The 26,478-nt window shown below is 53.9% G+C and overlaps 1 protein-coding gene across 1 annotated transcript; it reads left to right on the top strand.

Moving 5' to 3' along the window:
• Positions 1-972: 972 nt before the first annotated feature.
• LOC114033361 (very long-chain specific acyl-CoA dehydrogenase, mitochondrial-like) lies at positions 973-26,285 on the top strand. The gene is made up of 18 exons (XM_027848863.1): positions 973-1,239; positions 1,499-1,571; positions 1,689-1,753; positions 2,522-2,656; positions 3,409-3,553; positions 4,586-4,715; positions 6,194-6,319; positions 7,788-7,986; positions 9,932-10,036; positions 13,496-13,582; positions 14,435-14,497; positions 16,053-16,154; positions 16,383-16,480; positions 17,447-17,519; positions 18,699-18,771; positions 19,434-19,506; positions 23,089-23,164; positions 24,311-26,285. Exons 1-18 carry the CDS (start codon positions 973-975, stop codon positions 24,446-24,448), a joined length of 2,028 nt encoding a protein of 675 aa, XP_027704664.1. The 3' UTR covers positions 24,449-26,285.
• Positions 26,286-26,478: the final 193 nt, after the last annotated feature.

Here is a 26,478-nt window from a genome sequence, read left to right as displayed (position 1 = left end):
TCCCTGCCAAAAATTGATCCATAGACTCATTGGTGGACTATAGACCCAGGATAAGAACTCCCAGATTAGATGATCCAAGGTCTTTTCGAGGCCCAAATCTACAATCTTCTGACCAAAGTTTGGCCTTTAGTGAGGGGAATGGGCTGCCAGGGGAGGTAGTGAGTTCCTCCTCAGTGCTGGTATTCAAGCAGTGACTAGCTTCCCACTTGCTGAAGATGGGCTGATTTCTTGCCAAATAGGAACTGAAAGAGATGTCCTCTCAGGTGTCATCCAGCTGTGAAAATCTGGGGTTCTGGGCACCTGGACTGTCGCTCCAGAAAGGAGCGCCTTGTGAGGGCCTGTTTCTGCCCCCGCACATCTAGTCTTAGTTGAATTTCATGCTTTTCTCCAACAGACTAATTTCTGCTTTTCATTCCACAACACACAAGAAGACAGATTTTTCTAAAGTAAAGGTGAGTTACCCATACATCTCACCCCTTTGCTATGAAACTAAAAATTTTAAAAATCCCATTGCCAGTGCGGACGTTGACTCGAGTCTTTTTTTCTCCTTGGTCTAAACTCAATGGATGAAGTTCCATCCATTAAAAAGGGAAGTCCCAGTGTGCAAAATCCACCCACCAATGCAGAGCCACAATGGCTCTGTGAGGGACCCTGAGAGGTGGTGACTTACCCAGGGTCACACAGCCAGTGGGGGTCAGAGGCAGCTCAGGTCCTCCCAAGGTCTTTCTAAGGCTGGTCCTTTAGCCAATAGGCCATGCAGCCTCATGGTGCCAATTGGGATGAGGTGTTGTGGAGGCAGGTGTGTTTGAGGAGACTTTCTCATGTATGTTGAAGTATCCAAGTAAGAATGCAGGGGTAGGGATGGAAGGAAGAGAGCAGGCAAAGAGAAGAACCCCTTGAGACAGGAGAGAGAATGACCATGGGGGAACAGTGGATGACAGTCTCAGCGAGAGGCTGAGAGGAGAGCAAATGATGAGCTCGCTGAGCTGTGGGGAAGGTGAGGAGCCCGCCTGCCATGCCCCCTTCCTTGTGGGAGCCCTCCTTGATGGCGTTCCAAGTGAAACCTGGAAGAAGATGGCAGTAGTGCCAGGCTTGGAGCACCGTCTCCTGGGTGGGAGCCCATCAGCCCTGGGGTCTGCTGGTCCTAGAACCCAGCGGTCGCCCAGCCGAGGAGAGAGGTTCTTGCTGAAGTCTGGGCCCCTGGAGCCCAATGCCCCACTTGGGGAATTTCAGCTGGAGGCCCAGCCATAACAGGGGTGACTAGAGCTCAATCCAGGACTAAACTGTTTTTGCCCTAGGTGAAAATTTTGCTGGTTTTAGCTTTGCCTGTAGGCCATGGTAGGGATGGTTGGGGGCCCAGGCCAGGGGACTAGAATTCAGACCTGGCCCGAGGCTGTGGTTCTTCACTCCTCCCATGTGCCAGGAGGCTTTGGGGTTCTCCAGGCCTCTCCTGGTAAACTTGAAAATATCCTCCCCCCCCCCATCTCCCACCACTCAGGAGTCAACTTCCTTCGTGGCAAACATTTTCAAGGGAAAAATCGTCGCAAACAACATGTTCCCCTTCCCGTCAGGTAGGAAGTGGAGTGGTCCCCCCTCCCGAGCCAAGTGGCCCCCCCGAGCCAAGCCGCCCGAGCGGCAGGACCTTCGAGGCCGGGACAGGGCCTCACAGCCTCTCTCTTCTCCTCTAGTTCTCAGTGAGGAGCAGACTTGGTTCCTGAAGACTCTGTATGAGCCCTGCAACCGCTTTTTTGAGGTGAGCGCTGCCCGGCACCCCCAGGCTCTTTGGTTCCCAAGGAGGAAGTTGGGGGGCCTGGCTTCTGTAGGGCACTGAGTGAGTCACAAGCCTCAGCAGCCGTGTTCTAGATAGGACGTCACTGCCTGCCTGACCAGGAAAGCAGGGGCCGCCAGTCTGATGGTGGGCAGGGAGAGAAGGCCCAGGGCAGAGCCCCCTAGACTCGTGAAGTGCAGCTAATATGAGGGGCCCATAGTACAGATAAGGAAACTGAGACCCCAGGTGCTCTTTTTTTTCCTTTTTTTAAGCAATTGGGGTTAAGTGACTTGCCCAGGGTCACACAGCTAGTAAGTGTCAAGTGTTTGGTCTGAGGCTGGATTTGAACTGAGGTTCTCCTGACTTCAGGGCCGGTGCTCTATCCACTGCGCCACCTAGCTGCACCCCCCCCATGTGCTCTTAACCATGATCAGGAGATGCAATAAAGCAATGCCCTTTGCTCTATTGTTGAAACTGTTAAGTCACTTGTGAGAAGTGGGTCCAGTCTTGAGTAGGGCATCAGCATTCCCTAATCCTGGGTAGGCTGAGCAAGCTGGCTGGGGGTGGGGGGTGAGGCAAGGTCGGGAGAAGACCATTCCCTGCTGATAGCGCCACCCAGCTCTGGGGCAGCCATATTTACCCCATTTCATAGATGAGTCGTAGAGAGGTAAGGGACTCCCAAGCTTCTGATTCTTCCATAGAGTTTATGGGGCATCTCATTCTCATCAACTATTTAAAATTGTATCTTTGAAGGAGGTTAATGACCCGACTTGGAATGACAAAAATGAAAAAGTCCAGGCAAAAACCCTACAAGGGCTCAAAGAGCTGAAAATGTTTGGGTTACAGGTGCCTGAAAAACTAGGAGGCGCGGGGCTCACAAACACCCAGGTGAGGGGGAGAAGGGCAGGGGGAGGGAAGCATGGGACTGACAGACACCTGAGTGAGTGGGAGGAGGGTATGGGGGAGGGGAGCCTGGGGCTGACAGATGCCTGGGTGAGGGGGAGAAGGGCATGGGGGAGGGGAGCATGGGGTGACAGACACCGGGGGGAGGGGGAGAGGGGCATGGGGCTGACAGACACCTGGGGGGGGGGGAGGGGGGGGGGGGGGGGGGAGCACGGGGCTGACAGACACGCAGGTGAGAAGGGAGGAGGAAATAGGCAGGGTGAAAACACGGAGGCCTCTAAAGCAGTCACTTCCAGTTTGGAGCAGAGCCCCGACTTGGGAGGGAGGCATGGGAAGGGAGCTCCCTGGCTTCGGGGTCCCGCTGATTCGGAAGGTGCTTGTCCAGATATCAGTGCACTCTGAGCCCTGAGGGTCCCAGATTTTGAGCTTGAGGAAGTTCAGGGGCATCTGGTCCAACATTCCCATTTCTAGATGAGGAAGCTGAGGCGTAAAGAGGACAAGGGCCCCCCTAAAGCCAAGCTGAAGCTTTCCCTGTGGTCCCCTCCCCTCTTCCCCCCCCAGCCAGGTGGGAGCCCCCTTTTTACCTCCCAGAGCAGGCGAGGCAGAGCCTGAAAGGTCATAACGCCCCCTTCCCCTCGGCCATTCTGGGGTCTGCTCTTCGTCTTCCTGGGAGGCCCAGGGGTTACCCGGGCGGGGTGGAGCCCTGTGACATTTCTGTCGCGGTCCCTGTCTGGCAGTATGCACGCATGGTGGAGATCCTGGGCTGGCATGACCTGGCCGTGGGCGTCACTCTCGGGGCCCATCAGTCCAGTGGCTTGAAGGGGATCCTGCTGTTTGGAGATGAGCACCAGAAGGAGAAATACCTGCCTCACCTGGCCTCTGGTGAGGAGCCTGCCCTCTCTGCTAGCCCAGCCCACGCTCCCTTCGTCTCCCCTGGGTCCAGAAGACCTCAGCCTGGCATTCGCGGCCTCTGCACTCTGGCCCCAATCTTCCTTTCCAGCCTTTGCTCCCGTTACCTGCCGACGAGCTCCACACAAACACGCTTGACTCCCTCCAAGTGTTCGCCTTCACCTGCACTTGCTTCCCCGCCTGGGGTACTCATTCCCTCCTTCCTGTCCACACTTCCTCCAGGAGGCCCACCGACCATCCCAGTCACCAGAAAGCCCGTGTCCCAGCCCCAAGCTGCCATTCTAAGTCTTATATCCCCAGCTAGAGTGTAAGCTCGCTGAGGGCAGGGACCACACGTGTGCCCCGCAGCACCTCCTGTGGCTTTTTGCACATAGTAAGGGCTCCATAAAACCTCCGTGAGCAGGGGGATAGCGGTGAAGGACGGCACGGACCTCAGGCACACCTTCAGGAATGCTGCCCTGATTGTGCAAGGCCCACTCGGTATCCCAGTCCAAGGGAAAGGTGGCCAAGCCTCCGGGAGTGGCCCGCAGAAGCAGCCCGCCTCTGGCCAAGCGGCTGTGGAGCCCTGACCGGCCGCCCTCCATGGTCCAGCCTTGGCAAACTCCGGCCCCCAGCCAGCTCTTCATTCCATCTCCCTGGTTTACACTTAGCCTCAGGAAAAGGCCGGAGGCTCCCTACTGAACAGCTGGAGAGGCCAGGCCCAAACTCCCAAAAGCATCCAGGCCTGTGGACACGCTCCACCCTCAGCCAAAGGGACGACAATGGCCTTGTTGCTAGGAATAGGCTGGTCCGGAGTCCCCTAAATGCGTCTCTGGGATTCTTCAGGCTCCCCTAACACTTGAGGGCCCCTGGCTGCGTGGACGCCCAGAAGACCGGGGAGTTGGGGGGTGGAGAGAAGGCCCCCTTGGGCAGTCATGGCCCCCCCCACCGTAGGCCAGTCCCTGGATGGAGAAGCTGTGTACCTTCACGGGGTGAATACTGATCCCTTCATCCGCATATTGAAAGGGAGGTCTCTGGCGGCTTTCTGCCTGACGGAGCCAACCAGCGGCTCGGATGCAGCCTCCATCCGGACCACGGCAGAGGTCAGCCAGTGTGGGAAATTCTATACCCTGAACGGTAGCAAGATGTGGATCAGGTGAGGCCCCTTCAGAGGGGATCGGGGGCCTTTGAGGGCTGTCAGGGAGGTCACCGGTGCTCAGCGAGCTACGCTGGCAGAGAGAGGACAGACTTCTCTGGGTCAGGGCTCTCGGGAAGGCAGGGACCCCAGAAGCCACGTGTCCACAGCCCTCAGCCTGCAGGGGAGGAAAAACCCACACAGAAAGAGAATCTGACTTCCCTGGGATCCTCATGTGCAGTGGGCAGAGCGCTGGGTCTGGAGTCAGGAGGACCTGAGTTCAGATTTGGCCTCAGATACCTACTAGATGTAGGTCCCTGGGAAAACCACTTAACCTCTGCTTGCCTCAGTTTACTCATCTGTAAAATGGGGATAATAGCCCCCACCTTTGCAGAATTTTGAGGATCAAATAGGATAATATTTGTAAAGTGCTTAGCACAATGGCTGGTATATAGTAAGCACTTAATAAATGCTTCTCACCCCCCTCCTCCTGGGGACCCTCAGACTCCCAGTGACCTCATGTTGCCCCAAGCCCCTACAATAGTACAATGCCTTTCCCAGTATCATTTCCATCCTCCAGAATTACTTGTCTCCCTTTCCTCTTTCAGACCCCTAGTATCAAAACACCCATCCCTATGGTACAGATGATTTTAGAAGGGATGGATTGGACAAAGGCCCTATGATGCCTCCTAGAAGGAGGCACGAACTAGCCCACATGGAGGGATTTCAGGCAGTGCTAGGGAAGTCTCAGGGAGGGCCCCAGGGCAGCAGGCACCAACCCTGAAGGCCTACTCTGGGCCAGCCCTCCCTCAGGGCCCCCCAGGTATCCCCCCATCTGCCCCCACCTCCCCTAAACTGCCCCTGCCTGCCCGAACTCCCTCATCCATGACTCTACCTCAGAGCCCACAGCTTCCACGAAAGGAGCTCAGGAATCACTAAGTCACTAGCTAGGAATCGTCTTGGCCCGTTTTTGTTGCTAGCCTGGCCCCTGGCTCCTTTACCCTGAGATCAGCTCCTCCTGTGGGCACATTGGCAGGTCCAGGTGGGGCAAGAAGCAGCCTCACAGAGCATGGTGGGAAGTATCTGGGTGGGGTAAAGACTCTCTGAATGGCTGGGACAGTGACAAAGTGGAAGGGTCTAAAGTGTGGGAAAGACAGCACTCCGGCTGCTTTAGCTAGCAATCTAAGAAGGGTGCACAGGAGAAGGGAGGAGGGAAGAAAAGGAGAGTGGAGAGAGGAGGAGGAGAAAGGGAGGGGGGAGGAAGAGGAAGAAGAAGAAGAAGGGATAGAAGGTAGAGCACCGGCTCTGGAGCCAGGAGGACCTGAATTCAAATCCAGCCTCAGACACGTGACACTTACTAGCTGTGTGACCCTGGGCCAGTCACTTAACCCCGATTGCCTCACCCCCTGCCAAAAAAGAAACACAAGCATTAGAAAGGGTAGGAGGAAGTGAAGGGAAGAGGATGTAAGTCTGACTGCAACAATATTCTTGCCTCCAAGCAACGGCGGGCTAGCCGATGTCTTCACGGTATTTGCCAAGACAAAAGTGAAGGACGTGACCACAGGCGAAGAACGTGGAAAAATCTCGGCCTTCATCGTAGAAAAAGGGTTTGAGGGCGTGGCCAGGTAGGACCGCTCTCGTCCTCAGAATCCCCGGCTGCTGGCCTCCCCTTGGAGGCTGTGTCTGCCAAGGCTGGCTCTGAGGCGTTTTAGAGATGTGTTTGCCGGCGGGATGGGGCAGTTATATTTGGGGGACAGAGCGCAGGCTCATGAGGTTATGCCCTGCTTTTCTCTCTTCCATGAAGGTTGAGGAGATGAAGGTCTTCAGTCCATTGTATAGACAGAAAAACACTTGGTTCTCCCGGACATGACAGGAGGACATCAGTATAGCCCACTTCCCACAGAGGCCCCTCTGCATCGAGCCCCACATCCCTGTCTTCTGTGCCTCTCTGTGGGGATGCTGGGGGTGGGGGGATCGCCCCAGAGGGAGAGCCTTACATCCTGTAGAACAGAAGTGCTGAGCATGTTCTGTGGGGAGCTAAACAGTCACTCCTTCTATAATTATGGGGACAGAACAGGGTGAGCGTGGACGGCCACGAGCTCAGAACCTAGCGCAGACTCCAAAGCTCTTGTTGGCTATTGGAAAAAACACGTGGGTCACTTAAACCTAAGGCTTTCCTGGCCTGGCAGCCCTTGGCATCAAGGCCCTGTGTCTAACCCAGGCCTGCACACCGTAGGGGCCGCAGGCCGCCAAAGGATTTCAGGCGGCCCACAAACAACGCAGAGGATCTAAAAGAAAGTAAAGCGTGCTTTTTCCATGGCCCGCTTAACCCGTCTTCCACAATCACTGTTCCGCCCGGGTGGGTGGCCACTGCACCCTCTCGTCTGCTAGTCACGTGACCATCGTCAGTCAGTGTCTAGTCTGAGAGGAACGAGAATCCTATCTTTTCTATGCATTTTCAGTTGTTACTAGATGTAAACAGTAAGAAAACCTGAAAAATGTATTAAGACTTGTACCACTTAGAGAAGTAATGTTTTTTTTAAGCATTAATGTGGTTTCATGATAACTAAAAATCTTAATGAATAAGTGTAATTAATTGATATTAATTGAAATTTCCCTTTTTAAAAATATGGTTTCTTTGCAAAATAGTTTAATCATTAATTATACCTTTACTTGGAAAATGAGCTGCTAAAAACCTGTCTGCGGCCTGAAGAAGTTTATCCTATTTTAAGTTTGGCCCCCACCTACCGCCAAGTTGTGCAGGTCTGGCCAAACTCATGTAATGAAATGGACCTGGAAAATTAAAGAAATCATTGGATAGATGTAGACAATGAAACTGGGTCATTGAATCATTGACCTTCAGACTTGGAATTATGGGCTGTCTGTCTATACTCGTTAGCTAGACAAAATACCAGTCTCCCACTTTGTGCCATGTAGACACAATGATTGGAGAGGAGCATTAAGATGAATTATGGATGAATGGAGACAGAGGTCTTGTGGGGAAATAGTTACTGGACTTGATGGGTTTGTAGAGGGGAGAAGGGAGGAAAGAGGGTGTTAGCTTGGGGAAAATGTGTGCTTGTTTTTTCTCAGTGGTCCACCAGAGGAAAAGATGGGCATCAAGGCCTCCAACACCACCTCAGTCTCCTTCGACAATGTGAACGTGCCCACTGAAAATGTGCTGGGGGGCTTTGGGAATGGCTTCAAGGTCGCCATGAACATTCTCAACAATAGCCGCTTTGGGACAGTCTCTGCCCTGGCGGGTACCATGCGTAGAGTGATCAAGAAAGCGGTGAGCCGGTGGGCCCATCAGTGGTGAAGGTCCGGGCAGGTCAGGCACTCCTCGGAAGGAGTAGAAGTGCACCTCCACCAGGGGGAATCGAGACGTCAGCATGACTTGTGAGGTGGGAGTCAGAGCTGGACGGGACCTCAGAGGGCAGTGAGTGCAGCCCTCCATTTTAAGAGGAGAAAACAGAGGCTCCAAGACGGAGCTGGAAGAGGCACCCCAATCCTCTCGACTCCTCCTTAGGTCAATTCTGACAACTGACAAACAGGCTTGAAGTTAGACCCCTGAGTCGCCTTGAGTTGAGGGGAATGCTCGTTGCTCCTGGACCCAGAGCCTGAAAACAGCAGCCGGGAGGATTCGAGTTTAGCTGAAGGAAAGGGAGGGACCCTGAGTCCCTGTCATTGAAGGATCCACTGAAGGAAGTGGGGGTGTGTGGCCTGGAGAAGAGAAGAGTCAGGGGCACGGTAGCTGTTTCCATGTCTCCAAAGAGCTGCTGCACAGAAAAGGGACTAGACTTTTCCTGCGTGGCCTCTGAGGACCAGGAGCCACGTTGGAAAGCCACAAAGAGCTGAATTTAGGGTTATGGGAGGGGAAACTTCCTCTCCCTGAGAACGATGCCAGAGTGTGATGGGAAGCCTGAGGAAGTGCTGAGCTCCCCATCCCTGGGGGTCTTCCAGGGAAGGCTGGATGGCCTCTGGTCAGGTACATTAGAGATGGGGCTCCTTTGCCATTAGGCATTGGACTAGGGGCCACCAAGATCCATGCTGACTTGAACACTGTGATTCTATGAGTTACTGGGGTGTGGCGTGGGGGCTCAAACTCTGGCACTGCTGCTTCCTGCCTTGTCACCCGCCCCCATGGGCCTCAGTTTCTCATCTGCAAAATGAAGGGATTGGAATGGATGACCTCTAGGGTCCCTTCAGCTCTAAGTCATAGATGGTGGGAGCTGGACAGCTCTGAGGGGCCAGTGGTCCACTCCGCTGACAAGGTGTCTCTGCTGCTCTGGGCTTGCAGACATGGAGGTGGAAGGCTCTCTTTGCCCTCTCTTTCCACTCACCCTTCACAGCCTGTACTTTACCCCTCCTCAAGCCAACGTGGAGGAGAGACATGAAGGGAGAGCGTGCCCAGCTCTGTCCCTGCAGGCGAGGGGCAGCCTCTGATCCCAGGCACACCCTGTGACCATCAGGCTCTCAGTCATGCACTGGGCTGTGTGGCCAGGACTAGGAACCTTCAGGTGCTAACCCTTACTAGCTGTCACTGCTGGGGTAGCTACTGCTCCCTAAGCCTGGCTTCCTCTTCTGCAGAATGGGGGTGGTGACCCTACTTTATAAGGGTGACCCTGCGGAAGTCCCTTCATCCTGTTTGCCTCAGTTTCCTCTTCTGTAAAATGAGCCAGAGAATGAAATGGCAAACTACTCCAGTATCTTTGCCAAGAAGACCCCAAATGAGGTCGCAAGAGTCGGACACAACTAAAAACGACTGAATAACAGCTATGTACGAGGCGCTAAGACTGAGCAAGGGCACACCAGCATTTTAGAGAAAGAGGCTGCTCAGGGTGTGGCCCTACTGAGTGACTCCTCGGCTCATTCATTTTTTAGTGGGTGGTGCTGTGTGCCAACAGCCAGGAGACCCGGGCTCCTGGTCCTGCTAGAACCACTTACCAGCTGAGTGACCCAGATCGGGTCCTACATAAAGGCGAGATGACGATACTCAATTTCCCTGGCCCACAAAGTCTCTCCCTACGTCCTGGGCATCACTCATTCTGGGTCCACATTGGTCAGGGATGGCTAGGTCCCCCCAGCGACTCTCCCTCCAAGGTAATCTTTTCATATAAATGCACACCACCTGGAATACCCGGGGAAAGAGCTGCTCCTCAGACAGGCTCCTCCCTTCTTGGCCCCCAGCGTCTGAGGGCTTATCCTTCTCTTTGCTCTCTCTCCTTGGGTGCCAGGCTAACCATGCTGCCAAACGGAAACAGTTTGGGAAAGAAATAGGCAATTATGGGATCATCCAGGACAAGCTGGCCCTCATGGCCATGTATCACTATGTCACCGAGGTAAGCAGCCAGATGGCCACGGGTGTGGGAGGTGGGGATATGAAGAATAAGAATGTGTATCCCAGGATATTTGATGGACTGACTGACTGAAAAAGGATTTATTAAGCACTTACTGTGTATCAAGTGCTGGGGATACAAATGCAGAAGACACCCCTGCCTTCAAAGGGCTTACATTCTAATGCTGTAAGACCACCCAGAAAGGGGCGGGACCCAGAGGCGTGGGGACACGGTAGTCCAGCAGCACATACTGTCTTCACAACTCTTTATTCAACAAACTGATTAGACGTCTATGATGTGCATGTAAGGCTAAGGAGGAAGAAATGATCCAGAAACCCTCCTTGACCCCATGGAGCTCTCACTTGAGATGGGGCAATGAGGGAGGGACACAGATGGCCAAGCCCAAGGCAGAAAGAGAAGGGTGCCCAAGAGGAGGAGGGAAAGACCATGGGAGGGCGGGTGCTTCTGACTCGGGGAGACCAGAGTGGTTCCATGGAAGGGGTCACATTGTGGGGGAGGGCTTGAAGGATGGCTGGGGTCTTTCGGTAGAGATTGCACAGAGAGGGTGGAGGGAAGGAGATGGCAGGGGGAGAGAAGAGCATGGATGGATGGAGACACAGAGGCAGCAAAGGAGGAATGTTTGAAGAACCCATCAGGTAGAGGAGAAGGTGACCAGAGCAGGTGAACCATGCAGCCTCAAGGCACAGAAGAGCTGTCGCATGCAGGTGCCCGCGCTTGGCCAATGACCTCTAGATGTCTGCAGAGAGCGGGGGAAAGGGCAAAGGGTATCCCAGTTTCCCAAAAAGGGAAGACACTAGAGCCTGCCACCTCTGGGTTGGGAAGCGTGACTGTGAAATCCAGAATTCTAGAACCTATTTTAAAGAGATGCTCCCCACAAAGGAAGCAGTCATCACAGAGAGCAGAGCGTGCCCCCCAAACCTGGCTTCCTCCTTTGGCAGGGAGACTAAGCAGGTAGACTGAGGGGCGTGGTGGCCCGAGCTCACCTCGATCCTCTCAAATGCTGGTTGGGGGGACAAGATGCCCAGAAGGATCATGAAGGGTAACCATTGACGCCTTGATGTCAGCTTAGGACTAGGTCTAAAGAGGAGTGCATCAGGTCTCTGCGATGTTTGATGTTTTGGTCAATGTCTTGGACACAGGCAGAGAGAGCGTATGTAACAAACTTCAGCGACACAAAATTTAGAGGGCAGCCAACAGTCTGGATTACGGGCAGGATCCAAAAGGTCTTCACCAGCTGGGCTAATGGGCCAAATCTAATGAGATTACACCAGTAAGGAGCAAGGTGAAGCCTATCACTTGGGCTCAAGAAGTTCACCTCCCAAGGCCAAGACTGTGGAAGGATGTGCAGTTCAACTGAAGAAGATCTGGAGGTCTTAATGAACTGCCACCTCTGGATGATTCAGCAGAGCCCGATGGGAGCCCCAAAAGGGAATTCAATCCTGAGCTGCATTCAGAGGGATTGAGCTGCTCAGACCATGGAGGCGACTGTCCTGCTGTCCTCAGCCCTCGAGGGTCAGACCTCACCAGCAGGACTGTGGTCAGTCCTGGGCATCACGGGGAAGCAGGATGTTGAGAAGCTGAGAATGCCCAGAGGAGGTGGCCAGGATGGGGAAGGGCCTGAAGCAATGAAGTGATGACCTGCTGAAGAAGAAAAGACGCGGGGGCCGGGATGGCCGGGTCTGAAGGGCTGCCTGACCAGGACCAGGGTGGCGTCAGTGGCCCCGGAAGCCACCTCCATCGCCACACTTCTGTGATCCCGTCATTCATTGGCCTTTTTTCCCTGGCCACACAATCTGGCAAAAACGTGCACATCAGGGAACGGGAAGCATAGCTCTTGACCAATGAGGGAGGGAGATTGGGAGCCATAGCAAGCCTAGAGGTCCAGCAGGGTGGCAGCCCCTGGAGGTCTGCCGTGCTTGCTGCCTGATCTAAGAATGCAGCGTACCCCAGCATCCCAGAACCCGAGGCCGCTGGGCTGTGGCCGCATGGAATGTGAGCCGCAAAATGCTAGAAGGATGCAGGACAGAAACACAATAGCCCAGAAGCCGCCGCGAGCGCCGTTGCTTTCTCTCTCCTCCGGTCTTTTTGCTTTGCGTACGCCCTCTGGGAGCGCCCTCTTCTGGCTACACCTCTGCCTCTCCTTTCCTGCTTGGCTCTCGCGTCTGTCACTTCCTGTCTCCACTTTCTCTCTTCTCCATCCCCAACTAGCTCTCTCCTTCTCCCGCCCTCTCCCCCTCCGTCTCTCTTTTACTCTCTCCCTCTCTCTGTCTCCTCTCTGTGTCTCTCCCTCCCCCTCCCCCTGCCCTTCCTCCTCCTCCTCTTCCTTCTTCTCTCTCTCTCTCTCTCTGTGTCTATCCTCTCTCTCTCTCCCTCCCTCTCCCTCTCTCACCTTCTCTGTGTCTTCTCTCTCCTTATCTCCCCCTCATCTGTTTCTGTCTCTCTTTCCCTCTCCTCCTCCTCCCCCCCTTACTTAACTGATTTTAAGTTGAAATACATCAGATTATAAGCAAGTGATGGACTCAGGGTGCAGATCAAAGCACATGTTCTTTCTTTCCTTCTTTCCTTCTTCCCTTCTCTCCTCCCTCCCTCCCTTCCTTCCTCATCCTTCCTTCCTCCCTCCCTCCCTTCCTTCCCTTCCTCCCTCCTTCCCTCTCTCCCTCCCTCCCTCCCTTCCTTCCTTCTTTCTTTTTTTTTTGGAAGTGGCTCATGTAGGAATCTGTTGTGTATGACTCCATGTTTTTGTAGTGGGTTCTGTTTTTCTTGCCTTCACCGTGGGTAGGAGAGGTGAAGAAGAAGGAGAGAATTTGGAACTGAAAACTTAAATTGAAAAAAAGAGAAATCTATCTAATTATAGGTTGTGTTTCTCAAATACTGTTTTATATTCCATTTCCTTACCTTGGAAATCAGGTACCTTTAAAAAAAATCACTGGCTTTCTATTTATGTGGACCTCAATTTTTTTTCTGTGTGACTTAGTGTCACTAAACTTCTTTTTAAAAGTTCCCCAAGTCTTGCGCTAGACCTTTCCCAACTGTCATATTTGGTGAAGAAAAGTGAAGCCTCAGGACATGAGAGGGCCATGCTCTGGTCTGTGTAGCACTGTCCTTCGGGGGAGGGTCATCCTTGTCCTGACTGTCCCCAGAAGGGAGAACCAGTAGCAGCCGGGGGAAGTGCAGATAGGCAGACTGGGCTCCAGAAAAGGGGACTGTCTGCTGTCCGAAGAGGAGGCAGAAGGTCCCTGGAGAGGACCTTCAGGCCATGGCGGACCACCCTTCTCTAGGTCATGGTGGCCTCAAGGATTCTCAATAGGTCTGGGTTGGACCTGACACCCTGAGCCCCCGCCCAGCTCTCCAGGTCTCAGAGTCAGAGCTTGCTTGGAGCTTTACCCCTTGTCCATCAGCCCTCAGTTGGCACTCTGAGGCAAATGTGCTCTTCTCCCGCAGTCAATGGTTTACATGATCAGTGGGAACATGGACATGAAAGTCTCAGATTTCCATCTGGAAGTGGCCATCAGCAAGATTTTTGCTTCCGTGAGTATATTTGCTTGTGATGGGCAGGAGTCATTCTGTCACTGATGCTATGTGTGGGGCCATAGGGGCTGCCAGGGAAACAGAGACATGGCATCTCCCCTCAGAAGGGGGGGGCAGCCTACCTGCGAGGCCCCACCCATCCACAGGCTCTCCTAAAGGGAGAGCCCAAGGCAGAGCAGCTGTAGACCAAGGGCCTGGGGGGGCGGGAGTTGAGCACTGGGCTAACCTGGGGTGCAAGGGGAACAGAGACATGGGTCTAAGGACCACTGGTGCCCAGGAGGAGGCTCAGTCATGATGTTTCAGGCTAATGGGTCAGAGGGACACTCAAGGGAAATCTTGTCCATTCTCCCACAAGGGGGACTGGATTTCCAGTAAGTCCTAGGACCTGGGTTCAAATCCCAAATCTGCCACTTATTCCCTCCATGACCTTGAGCAAATCATTTCACCTCCAGCCTCATGTTTGTCATCCCAAAGAACCAGATGACCTGAGGTTTTGGAGGGTGACTGAGCTGGCAGATGTCTCAGAGGTCAGCTAGGCTGGTGTTGAAGCAGTGGCCCTGCCAGCTCTAACACTGACCTATAGGCTGCATTTGGAAAGGGCAGGATGACCTCTCCCTCCCCCACCCCAGACAGGGGGTGGGAGGGGCGGGGAAGACCAGCCAGGGCCTTATTCTAAGAGGGTCAGGCTGGAAGAGAGTCAGGCAAAGCAGCCTCAGGGGCATGTGGGACCCAGGAGGCTGAGCCCAGGGTGCAGAGGTGGGTGTAGGAAGGGGCCGGCTTGTCATGCCCCATCCATTGCAGCAGCGTCCAGGCTCCTTGACCCCCGATGGACCTGTTTGTTTGTTTGCTCAGGAGGCTGCCTGGGAAATCACTGATGAGTGCATTCAGATCCTCGGAGGAGCTGGCTACATGAAGGTGAAGCTCTGGACCCCTCTGTCAGCAGACACGGGGGAGGGCAGGGATGATTCCTTTGGGTTGCTGTACACACACACACACACCCCACACGTACACACATACACACACATGCACACACACGTACACATGTACCACATGCACACATGCACGCATGCACACACATGCTCAGGTGCACACATCCATAGAGCCACACCGCAATCCGCCGTCCATCTTGGCTCACCAGCCCTCTCAAGATAAGATGGGCAGACACGGAATTCTCTCTGTGTGTGTATACTCACTAGTATGCACAGTTCACAAGTGTGCATGTGTTCACATATGTGTGCCTGTGCACACGCTGTGTGCATGAGGAGGTGACATGTTGGTGACCATCTGGGTGCTTCTCAGAGGGCGGCATCGAGGATGAGTCCTGAGGGGCCAGGACGGCTGGGCTGGGAGGCGGGAGATCTCCAAGGCACTGGGCATCGCCAGCCTGGAGTAGAGCAGGCTTCATGGGGCCAAGGCCTGCTTGTCCTGCTTGGCCCCTGAGGGCAGACACAGGAGGCAACAGCTGCAAAGAAGCCAGCTTAGACTCCTGAAAGAGAACCCTTCCTTCCCATTAGAGCCCTAGAAAAGTGGATGGGACTGGGGGGGGGGTCACTGACTGGGAGCTGTGCAGCATGTCTTTGCATGCATCAATCTGAGGCTCGCTGAAGTCCCCTGACAGCTCGAAGACCCTGGCACCCCGATGCAGAACAAATCAAGCCTCTCCCCAGGCCCTGAGCTTCCTATAGGCACGGGGATCAGGATGGAGGGAGCCTGGCCTGGCTGGGAGCCATGGGGATGGACGACCCAAGGAAGCGGCCTAAGCTTCCAACAAGGGAGGGACCGGGAGTCAGGGCCCAGACACCAGGCCAAGGTCTGGTCTGCTGGGAGGCCCAGAGGGCCCCAAAAGAAGTGAGGTCAAGAGTCCCTGGGAAGGGAACTGGGTTCCCAAGCCACGAGCAAAGAACAGGGAGCGAGCAATTAGCTTTCCAGACTGAAGCTGATCCCCAGAGAAGTCGGGAAGCTCCAGAATGGGGAGCGGCCAGAACCTCAGAGCAGCCGGGAAGAGGATGTTGGGCCTCCGATGCCAGGCTGCCCTTGGCCCGGCCCCGCCTGAAGGCTGGTGCCCAAATTCCCAGCCCGCTGGCCTCCCCAGGGATCCTGCAGCTGCTGCCGCTGCTGCTTCAGAGAGAGAACGTAGAAATCACAAAACGGGGCGATAACTCCCCGGAGAGGGGAGGGAGCCAGCGCTCAGAGCCTAAGCGGGGTCCACAAACGGCGGTTTCTCACGTCACAGCAGGGAAGGGCACTTGGCTGAGGAGCCGACTCCCCTCCCTCCACTGTCCCTTCGAGCCCGGGTTACTCGGCCACCTTTGGGAGGTGAGGACAAGGTCCAGACCCAGAAGGAGGGGAACGGACACCCCTTCCCCCAACCTGGGCTTCTCCAGGGCCCAGGCTGAGTCTCTGGCAATCAGAGGGGTCTCAGACAGGCAGGGCAGGCCCGCTCCTCTAAGATGCCCCTTCCTTCCCTTAGAAAGCCGGCGTGGAGCGGATCATGAGGGATCTTCGAATCTTCCGCATTCTCGAGGGTACCAACGACAACCTCCGGATATTCATAGCTTTGGCGGGTCTGCAGGTAACTCGCGCTCCCAGCCCTCCCCATCATTTCATCAGCGCGCAAAGCTCCCGGGGTGAAGGGCCCTCCCCTAGAGAACGTGAGGGTCCGTGTGAATCTGCACCTATCAAGGAGCATTTGTAGGCTCTCGCTGCGTGCCAGGCACCGTGCCAGGCACGGGAGACCAGAGATTGGCAAAGACCGTCAGAGGAGCTTGATTTCCGTTCCTGTTTTCATTCCATCCATTAGCACGCGGGGGCCCAATTACAGGAGCTTCAACACACCTTGGAAGATCCCTTGAACAACTCTTCCTTCCTTTTCACTGAACTTGGCCTCAGAGCGAAACGGTAGGGCCGGCGGGGCGGGCGGGGCTGGCGGGGCCGGGGTGGGGGGGCGCGGTGGGGGGGGGCGGGACTGGCGGGGCTGGCGCTGGCTTGCCGCTGTCCCCACCCACCTGGATGCGGGGTTTGGCAGAGATGGCGTGGGGGGGGAAGGCACTCCCCTCTGCCTCTCAGGGGTCAGAGCCAGAGCACACACCTCAGACCTCGCGGGGGCAAGGACAGAGATGAGAGAAAAGGGCCCCTCTCTGCTCAGGGAAGACATCGGGCACTGAGGGCTGGGTACTGTAGGACAGGAAACGGAGTGTAAGCCCTCTAAAAACAGCTCATCCTCATGGTGGGGCTGCTAGCTGTTAACGTGTCACCCTACCCAGTTAAGCAAGCACCGAACCAGGCAGAAGGCAAAAGAAATGGAATCCAAGAGCCTGCCCTCACGTGACTTACAGTCTAATGAAAGATTGAATTCGGATCCATGACACATTTCGTAAGCCCTCACTATTTTCAATGCGTACCTGAGTGGTAGAGATCAAACACAGAATAAGGCACGGTCTTTGTCCTCGCAGTCTCCTGGCGTGTAGGGGGAAAATGTCTACACACAGACAGCTAGAGTAGTTTTGTATCCGAGAGATTATTGGCACCATCTGCGTTGGGATAACAGAGGGTGGGAATCAACACACAATTCTGGGAAAGAATAGGTAAGCTCTTCCTATAAAAATTTAACTATTAAAACAATGGCATAAATTATTAATTAACCTCTAGTTAGTAATAAAATAATGAACAATTTCTAAGATTTAGAGAAATGCAAACCCCTGGACCCCTTTTTAGCTAAACTTCCACCTTACAAGTGTTTCTTAATCTAGCGCTGGCTTTCCACATTCTGCTTCAAGGAGCAGCTTCTACCCGAATGGAATTAATCTGGATGACCCATGACAGGAGCCTGCCAGAGCTGATTTAATCCTTGTTTTCTTCTTCCAGCATAATAGGGATACCAACAGGCATTTCCCTTGATGGAGTGGTCAGTGAGCACCTGCTGGACTCTGCGAGCCTGGTAAGATTTTCTTTTGCCACGGGGCAGCTTCTGAACAAGTTTGGGATCTTCCCAACCAGACCAGGAAAGCCTGGCAGGCCCATGCGACTGACTGGAGCTAGCTACCTCACCTGCGTCACCCTTTCCGGACCCCTGAATCTAAAGCCATCTCCTGGACTCTGTCTAAGCTTTCCAAATGCATGCTAGCTGCTTCTCTGGTGACTTTTGCCCTTGCCATGGATCAGGCCAGGGATCGAGAGCCCTCGCCCACTGTCCCAAGGCCATCCCTTCTAGAACACAGTCCCCTCCTGGCTGGGCTCTTCTCCAATCCTGAATTCTCCTCAACATCCATGTTAGCCTAGAGGCTTGTCAGGGGAGACTCAGAGGGAGAAGATAAGGCTGGTTGTAAGCCCCGGCACACCGCTTCAGGGAGGGAGAATGCCAGGTTCAGTTTGGAATGGGCACTCACTTGTCCAGACATGTAAGGCCCACTCAGTGCTTCCTCCATCCATTTCAGGTCATTGGTGTGGCCATCATGCCCCTGAGCCTATTTCTCAGTTTTTACCACTCTCTGGATTCTTTTTTCTTATGCCATCCTTGCTTTAATATGCATCTTATCATATTTAGGATTCATCTCCTTCATTAACTCAGCAGTAATCCCTCTTTGCTCTGGATGTGCAAAGCAAGCTCTGGGGTCTCTGTGAGGCATGGGGGTCAAGGACAGAGTTGGGCTAATGAGCCATGAAGACTTGACCCCTGACTTGGTAGGAAGGCACTGCCGTCACCCACTTGGGAGATCAATTGCCCTTTGGGGAAGTGTGGGCTGGTACAGAGTCCCCCGCTTGGTCATCAGGAGTCAACAAGCTTTCATCATTGAACAGTGATGGGGGACGTGGAAACTTCATCGAATAGAAGCTGCCTAGTAAGGTGGTCAAGGCCCCCGGTTGGACTAATGTGGATGGTGCCCCCAGTAGGCTGTCATGTTCAGTGTCCCGAGAGGGCTTAGATGGACGGTGGCTCAGGTGGGCTAACATGGGGAAAGCTAAAGTGGATGATGCACAGGCCATGAGAAATAGCAGTGCTGCTCTTCCCCAGGTAGGGCCTCTTGGTTACTGTAAGAAAGAGGTCCCCTGTGTGGCGATCTTTCTCATACAAAACCTGTCCTGACAAACTGACATCCTTTCCTTTCCTCCTTTAAAGGTGACCAAATGTGTGGACTTGCTTTCAGAGGCTGTTGAACACCTGCTCTTAAAATTTGGCACCCAAGTGACCCGTACGTCCTCTCACTTTTGTGTCTTGCATTGCTCACCCTTGTTCTGGGCACAGTTCAGGCTCTGACAGTTCTTGAAACTTCAGAAAGATGATTTTTTTAAACAAAAAGGGGAAAGTATTCTCTTCCTGCTCTCCATACAACATTCACTGCCCCTTCTCTGCCTCCCCAAAGTCATAAACTTCTCTGGTTCCCAGAGCTCCAGTGGCGGGTGCTTCCCAGCCCTTCAGACCCGCCGAAGTGGGGAGGAGGAAAAGAGAACAGGGAGGAGGGGAGGAAGAAGGAGGCAGGAAGGGGGAGAAGGGAAAAGGGGGGAAAGAGGGAGGGAGGGAGAGGAAGGAGGCGAGGGGGAGGAAGAGGAAGAAGAGAGCAGGGAGGAGCGAAGAGGGAGGGGAGGGGAGGAGGAAGGGAGGAGTAGTGAGGAGGGAAAAGGGAAGAGGGAGGGAAAGAGAGGGAGGTAGGGAGAGAGAGGAGGGAGAAGAGGAGGGAGAAGAGGGAGGGAGGGGGAGGAAGGAGGAGGGAGGAGAGCAGAGCAGGAGAGAGAGAGGAAGGAGGAGGGAAGAGAAAAGAGGGGAGAGGGAGAAGGGAGGAGGGAGGAGTCAAGGGCGCCTGTGCCTGCTTTGCTCTCAGTGGGGCAGCCAAGACCCTCTCGGTTCCCATTCCAGATCAGCAGTTTCACTTGAAGAGGATAGCAGATACAGCTATTGACATCTACTCTATGGGGGTCGTGCTTTCCAGGTATTGATGGAGGGGAGGGTGTGGGAGCTGGGGAGACTCACTGAGCAGCCGCTCTCAGAATGGAGGCAGAGCCCCTCATATGCACAGGCATGCGCATGAGCAGATGCACAGGTGCACGCACGCACACATGTGCACACGCACGCGCATGCATGCACACACATGTACACACGCTCTCTCTCGCTCCCTCTCTCTCTCTCTCTCACACACACACACACACACACACACACACACACACACACACACACCTCTCTTCCTCCCTTTGCCCACACATGGTGGTGAGGGCATGGCGTGGACACTGGGGAGGAAACAACAGTGTAATGAATCCCGGCTGCTCAACTCATTTCACCCAGCATTGGCTGAGCCTTTTTCGCGTCTTCAGTACTCGCTGGGGGGACAGAGAACGACCCAATCGCTGCTGCCCTCGGGGAGCTGCCATTCCCTGGCAGATCGCCGATGATGATTCTCGCGGCGGACCCAGAGCGAGGGCAGTCTTGAGGAAGGGCCCGTGGGAACGCCCACTCCTGGGGGACCCATACTCGTGGGACTCCGCGTGGCCTCAGGGAGGGGATCCAAGGCGCCGGCCCTTCCTGCGGCGCTTCTCACCAGACAACGTCAGCGAAGGAATTCAACCAGGAAAGAGACGTGGCAGCCACGCCAGGCTTTTGGCAGGTGTCTCCAGGCTGGCTCTGCAGGTGCCCAAGGCCTCTGTGCACCGCGTGCTTAGCGATCAGAGCTGGGTCCACGGCGTCCGTGCCTGCGCCTACATCTCTGCCATCTTCTTCCCTTCCGCCTGCTCCCACAAGCAGCTGCTTGGCCCCTCGTCCTCGTGGGCCGTTGCTTCGGCCGCACGAGATGTGCAGGCTCACGAGGACCGGGCTTCTAGGGTAGTACCGAGTGGCCAAAATAAATCTGAAGTCATGTCCGACGTGGAGAGCACCTAGCGAGGCTTCGTGGAAGGGGGCCCCCGGAACTGGACCTTCCAAGGAGCTGGGGTTTCCAAGAAGTAGAGATGAGGAGGGAGGGAGGGCATCGCAGGTGTGGAACACCACGGAGGCAAAGGCATGGAGGTGGAAGATGGGACATTGTGCACAGAAAACGGCAATAGGCCAGGTTTACTGGAAGGGAGTGTGTGAGAGCAGAAGTCACAGGAGGTCAGTCAGCTGGGAAAGAGGCTGAGCCAGGCAGGAGGGGCTTCGAAGGCCAGAGCAAAGAGCTGGTGTTTATCCTGCAAGAAATGGGGAGGGGGCCTCAGGGGAATGGCCTGGTCAGACTATATCCAGACTACCTTGTGGGCCCTCTCAAGTGCCACCCCGAGGCTGCCAGTGGGAAACCTGGGGCAGCCGGAATGGGGAAGACCCTCAAATTCTTGCTCTCTGAGCATCAGTCAAAGGAAGGGATGTTTAACCTGGACAAGGGAAACCTCAGCTGGACTTTCTTCAAGAATGTGAAGGGCAGTCATGTGGAAAAGGGATTAGACAGGGAAAAGCGATGGGCAGAAATGGCCAAAGGGCAGTTCTAAATTGGATGTCAGGAAACCTTGTAAAGGTGAAGTGGGCCTCCTCCTTAGGTAGTGAGCTTCCCTTCACTGGAAGTCTCCAAGCAGAGGCCAGGTGACCAGTCATAGATGTGCTTCACAGGCAGTCTCACCCCTGTATTGGCTGATTAGAAGTGTTAGGAGGTCCCTTACTGCTCTGAGAGCCTGGGATTCTACAAAGCTGTTGGGCACAAGGTCATGCCTCATTCAAGGTCAAGCGAGACCAGAGTCCCAAGTCCAGATTAGAGCTCTTTGCCTCACACCTCACCTGAAAATGACATCCCAGACGACCTGTGGACTTCCCAACAGAGCCAAGTCTGGAGGATGCCAAGAGCACTAAACTAAGGGGGCAGAAATGATCAAGAGTCCATGTGGGTCCCACCCCGGCTCTGCTGAGAGCCATTCTCTGGCAAGTGAAGGAGGCCAGGAGTTCAGCCAGTCCTTCCAGGCACCCGGCAATGGGCCTCACCACGGTCTAAGAACCTCCCTGATCCTGCCCCGGAAAAAATCACCTCTTCAGTCGGGGAGCAGCGTCTGCCTCACAGGTTGCCTGGCAGAGCGTTCAAAGCTCATCGAGTGCCCTTCCACTTGAACTGTGGCTCTGGGTCACTAATGTCATACAGGTCAGAAGTATCTCATGCCAACAATTTTATCTCAAAACGCCACCTCCTGCTGCTGAAATCTGACCACACACAGTACTTCACCTGTGGTACTCTGACCAGCACAACAGGACTAACTGAGTGATGCAGAGGAGAAGTTTCACTCTGGGGATTCATTGAACCGATCTAACCTCAAGAAAGTTCTCAGCCCCTGTGGGTAGATTGTCTATAAAAGATTTTTGGGAGGACGTAGACAAGAACCACCCAGCCTAGAAGGAGTTTGGAAAGAGTGCCCACAGAGATATGAGGGAGAGGCAGTGGGGAGGAAGAAGGGCACTACCCCCATATACACACTGGACACTCCCACTGTCTGCCTCTTGCTTGGAGAATTCTAATTCTAATCAAATCAGCTGCTTTTGGAAGAGTAGGTCAGAGACCGAACTCACCGTCCCAGGACAAAATTTCCTTCTCTGGCCACCACTCCCTTCTATGTGTTGCTTCCTCCTATTAGAATGTGAGCTCCTTGGGGTAGGGGCTGGGGCTGACTCCCTTGGCACACAGAAAATGCTTGGGTGCCTTTTTTATTCATTATATAATCAGAGAGCTTCCAGATCTCGCTTCATGGCAAGGACTGAGCTGTCCTTGGTTCATTCCCATCTGTGTGCATTTCTGATGTGGTCATGGAAGACACTTTAGTGCTCTGAGGCCTGCATTTCGCCATGGCTGGGGGTGACCAGTCCACTGTGCAGATGGAAGGCCCCTTCTCCATGTCTCTCCAGAGCTGTTGGCACTGGGACCCACCTTCCATTGTGGAGCCTTTTCGTGCTAAGCCAGCTTGACCTTCAGGAGGCAGAAGCACAGTTATGGAAGACATTGAATTTGTGCTTTCAAAAACAACCTACCTATGACTTCTGTTAACATAGGAGAATCAATAAACAAAGGCAGGTCCTTAGTGAAAATATCCAAGGAATCCCTAAGCTCTGGGAAGGAGTCCCTACCTCACAGAACCACTGATGGTAACCAGTATTGCCTCCATCTAATTGTTCTGTTCTCCAGCCTACCTACCCCCTCTCCATCTTCTCCATGAGAATAACACGAGAGATTAGCACAGGCTGAAACACTTGGTTAACCTGCTCCTTTCCTCCACCCACACTCTCTCAGGATGGAAAAGCAAACCTCCATCAGACTCTGCTGATGCTAACTTTAATGCATCATGGCGGTCTCCAAGGGACACTGTGCTCTCCCGGGCTCTGGGAGGGAAGCCTGAGGTCAGGAGACCAGTCTGGCCAAGGGGAAGGAGCTCTTCACAGGTGGGCTGCATGAGAAGCCTAGCGCGACAACACCAGGGGCTGGGTTCTGGCTCAGCCAATGGAAGCCCAGCACTGGGGAGCACTGAGGCATGTGGAACCTTCCCATCCTGACTGGATCTGGGGGCTCTGTTCGTTCTAGGGCAACGCATTCACTGAACCACAACCTCCCTTCAGCCTTACATGAGAAGCTGCTGTGTGAGTCCTGGTGCTATAAGGTAGGACAGGCTTCCTTTGCCCCAGCCCCACCCGCTGTCTGTTGTCTCTCCCTTCAAAAAGTGGGGTTCATGCTTTGGCTTCTTCTACAAAATAGTCCAGGCTCCCATGATTTCAAGGGGCAGGGATGCAGGTCAGATGCAGCTCCTTTCTAAGAGATCCATCTATGAGTGCTGGTGAGGCCCCCCTACGTGCCCTACGTGCCAGAAACCATGCTAAGTGCTTGTAAGGACAAAAAGGAGATAGCCCCTGCCCTCAGAAGGCTCACACTCAATTATAGGAGATAGTTACATATAAAAGTATATATGAATATAAATGGACTATAAGATAACTAAATCCAACGACAAGGAAGGAAGGAATGCGGGGGAGGAGGAGGATCAAAATGGTGGTCCTTGCAGGGCGGCCTAAAGAAAGAGGAAGATGCTGGTAACAGAGGTGTCAAACAATACCCCTGAGCACAGCCTAATGACAACGTATTTGGGAAATGTTTAACAAAATAAGTGAAAATACAAAATAATGGGGCAGCCAGGTGGCACAGTGGATAGAGCTCTGGCCCTGGGGTCAAGAGGACCTGAGTTCAAATCCGGCCTCAGACACATGATATTCACTAGCTGTGTGACTCTGGGCAAGTCACTTAACCCCAATTGCCTCACCAAAAAAAAGAAAATGCAAAACAACACAGAAGATGCAAATTTGTGGTTTTTAAGTCAATACATGGCCTGCATTTCTGTTTAAGTCTGACACCACTATTGTATGAGGAGGGACACACACACACACACACACACACACACACCCGCACGGAGGGGGCAGATGCCTGCATTCCTCGGAGAGCAGAGAAGGCCAGTTTAGTTGAATCCAAGGAGGGGGAATCATGTCCAATGAGGCTGGAAAGACTGGCTGGGCACAGGTTGGGTAGCTTTTAATAAACCTGCTCTGAACCAAGAGATTAGAACCTCCTGCCATGAGAGGATTGAAGTTCTGAGCTGGCTGTCTTCCCAAGAGAAATGGGTGCTTGGTGTGCATATGCACGTGTGCGTGTGTACACACTTGTTTATTGACATGGTGGCTAATGTTAATTAACAGACTATGTAAGCAGTTTAGCTGCTGAGCTGAGAGGGCATGGGGGGGTCTCTCTCTCTCTCCTTTAGGCCTCTGAACGTGTCCGATGGAATCTCAAGGCGGTGAAAGCCTCGAGTTGGAATTGCTACTACCAGAACATGAAGTCTATCGCTGACGCAGTTGTGAGGACTGGAGGAGTCCTATATCCTCGCCCCATGGGCTTCTGAAAAAGGATTCATTTCCCGAAGTGCACCTGAGGCTGGACTCCACCCAAGCACTTAAAGAAGCTAGCTATATAATAAAATTACAGGTTCTTATCTAGGCCATTGGCTGTGAAAAACTGAAGCTCAAAATCCGGACTGCGGTGCTCAAGTCTTGGGCTTTCTGGGTGTTCCCGCTCAACAAGCCCCTCACTTGGAAAGCACTGTACTAGGTGCTGCAAAATGCCTTGGAGGAGCTGAAAATGAGGACATTTCTTGGATTCATTTTGCCTCTAAGCAAAGTTTCCTTTGGGAACATTAGAATTTGACTCATATCTGGATTTCTAAAACAAAAAAGAGCCCTTAGCTCCCATGCAAGCACTCAGGCTGACAAAGCATTAAATAGAGGACAGGCTTTATTTAGCCCAACAAAAAAATGCACAGGATTCAACACTCAAACATAGAAATTGGCCAGACAACTCTCCTACCCCATCTGATTTGTCCACCTTCCTCAGGTATTTTGAATGGTGATCAGGGCTTAGGGTCTTACCGTGGGGTTGAGGTCCCCCTAAAAAGGGAAAGAGCTCGTGATTGCTCAGGATTAAATTAATCTTCTGTTGAGCTGCACCTCTCAGGGATTTCCTGCGTCACCCGGATTTAAAGTAGCACCCTGAATGGAGCACTTCCCCCATAATGGAGAAGAACACTCAGGGTCCCCTAGGTCAGCCCCTTCCCCTTGACCTGCACAGCGCTCAGGAAAGACAAGAGGAGTTGCTGCTCCTCACTGAGGCTCTGTATTGTGTCTCACTGCGGCTCCAATGCCCACTTAGTCTCAGAGGCCTTCTCTTTGGTCCAGGGACTCCTCTTCCCCACCTGCCACAGAAACAAGCCACGGGGTGTATCTCTGCAGCCTCCCACTGGTCTCTCTCCCTCTCTCGCCTCCAGTCTTCAGCTCCCAAGAGTATGGCTCAGGCACGAGAGAGGCAGCACGGGGGAAGAGCGCTGAGACTAGAGTCGGATGGTGCTGCCTCAGCCCCTGCTTCTGCCTCTGGGCTCTCAGGCAGCAGGAGCAGGTTCGGGCTCAGATCCACCTGCAAGGCCTAGAGCACGTGACATCATTAACCTCTGGGACCTTCGTTTCCTCCTCTGAAAATGAAGGCATAGATGAGTTGTCTTCTGAGGTCCTTCCAGTCTGGATCTGCACATGACCTCTCCAGACCTCTGCTTCCTCACCTGTCAAGTGGAGGTGGGGGGGTATCAGACAGCGCACACTTATATAGCGCCTTCAGTTACAAAGATGATCTCTGAGGTTCCTTTCCCTTAGATCCATGGCTCTAAGCCCTCTCGGCCTCAGTTTCCTCATCTGTAAAGTGGGGGGTGAGAGCAGGGAAGACTAGAAGACCTCTGAGTCCCTCTCAGCTCTCTCAGTGTCTGACGCTGCTTTCCTTCACTTTGTCTCCCCAACAACATGATGGGACCAAGCCTGAAGCATCCCTCCTCCCCTGCCCTCGGGCTGTGACCCACAGGAGTTCAGCTCCTACAGGCCCCTCTCTGAGGGTCGCTGGCCTCAAATCCCTTGCAGGATTCCAGAGACCACCAGAGGATTCTCTGGCCTCCATTGTTCCACTGGCCAACAAAGAGCCCCACACGGCTCGACTCTGAAAATAAAAGTGCCTTCTCCAGAGGCCGAGGGACGGAGGGGCCCCACGGAAGCTGCCAAGGCCTCGTCCCTCCTGATCAGCAGGTTCTCTTTTGTCCAGAAGAACTGAGGGCTCTTTGAGGGCCCCTGAGGATGCAGACACTGGAGCCCTGTGAGGGATGTGCCCTGCCCGGGACGCCCCTGCACACTGGGCCATTCTCTGAGAAACCCAAGAGCATGACCGCAGCAGCAGCAGCCTGACAGACTGTGGTTTGGTTCGGTTTGAATGGAAAGACAAATTTCCAAAGGGCGGATTGCTCACCCAGTCCTTTCTGCATGGTGGTGAGGCCACTTCTGGACCTTCGTGGGACCGGGCCTCTACCTGTGACAGGCCTTTCTCCATTCATTCATTCAACCT

Source organism: Vombatus ursinus, unplaced genomic scaffold, assembly GCF_900497805.2.
Source record: "Vombatus ursinus unplaced genomic scaffold, bare-nosed wombat genome assembly UNPS02006874.1, whole genome shotgun sequence".
NCBI classification, from domain to species: domain Eukaryota; kingdom Metazoa; phylum Chordata; class Mammalia; order Diprotodontia; family Vombatidae; genus Vombatus; species Vombatus ursinus.
This window is presented reverse-complemented; position numbering and strand designations above follow the sequence as displayed.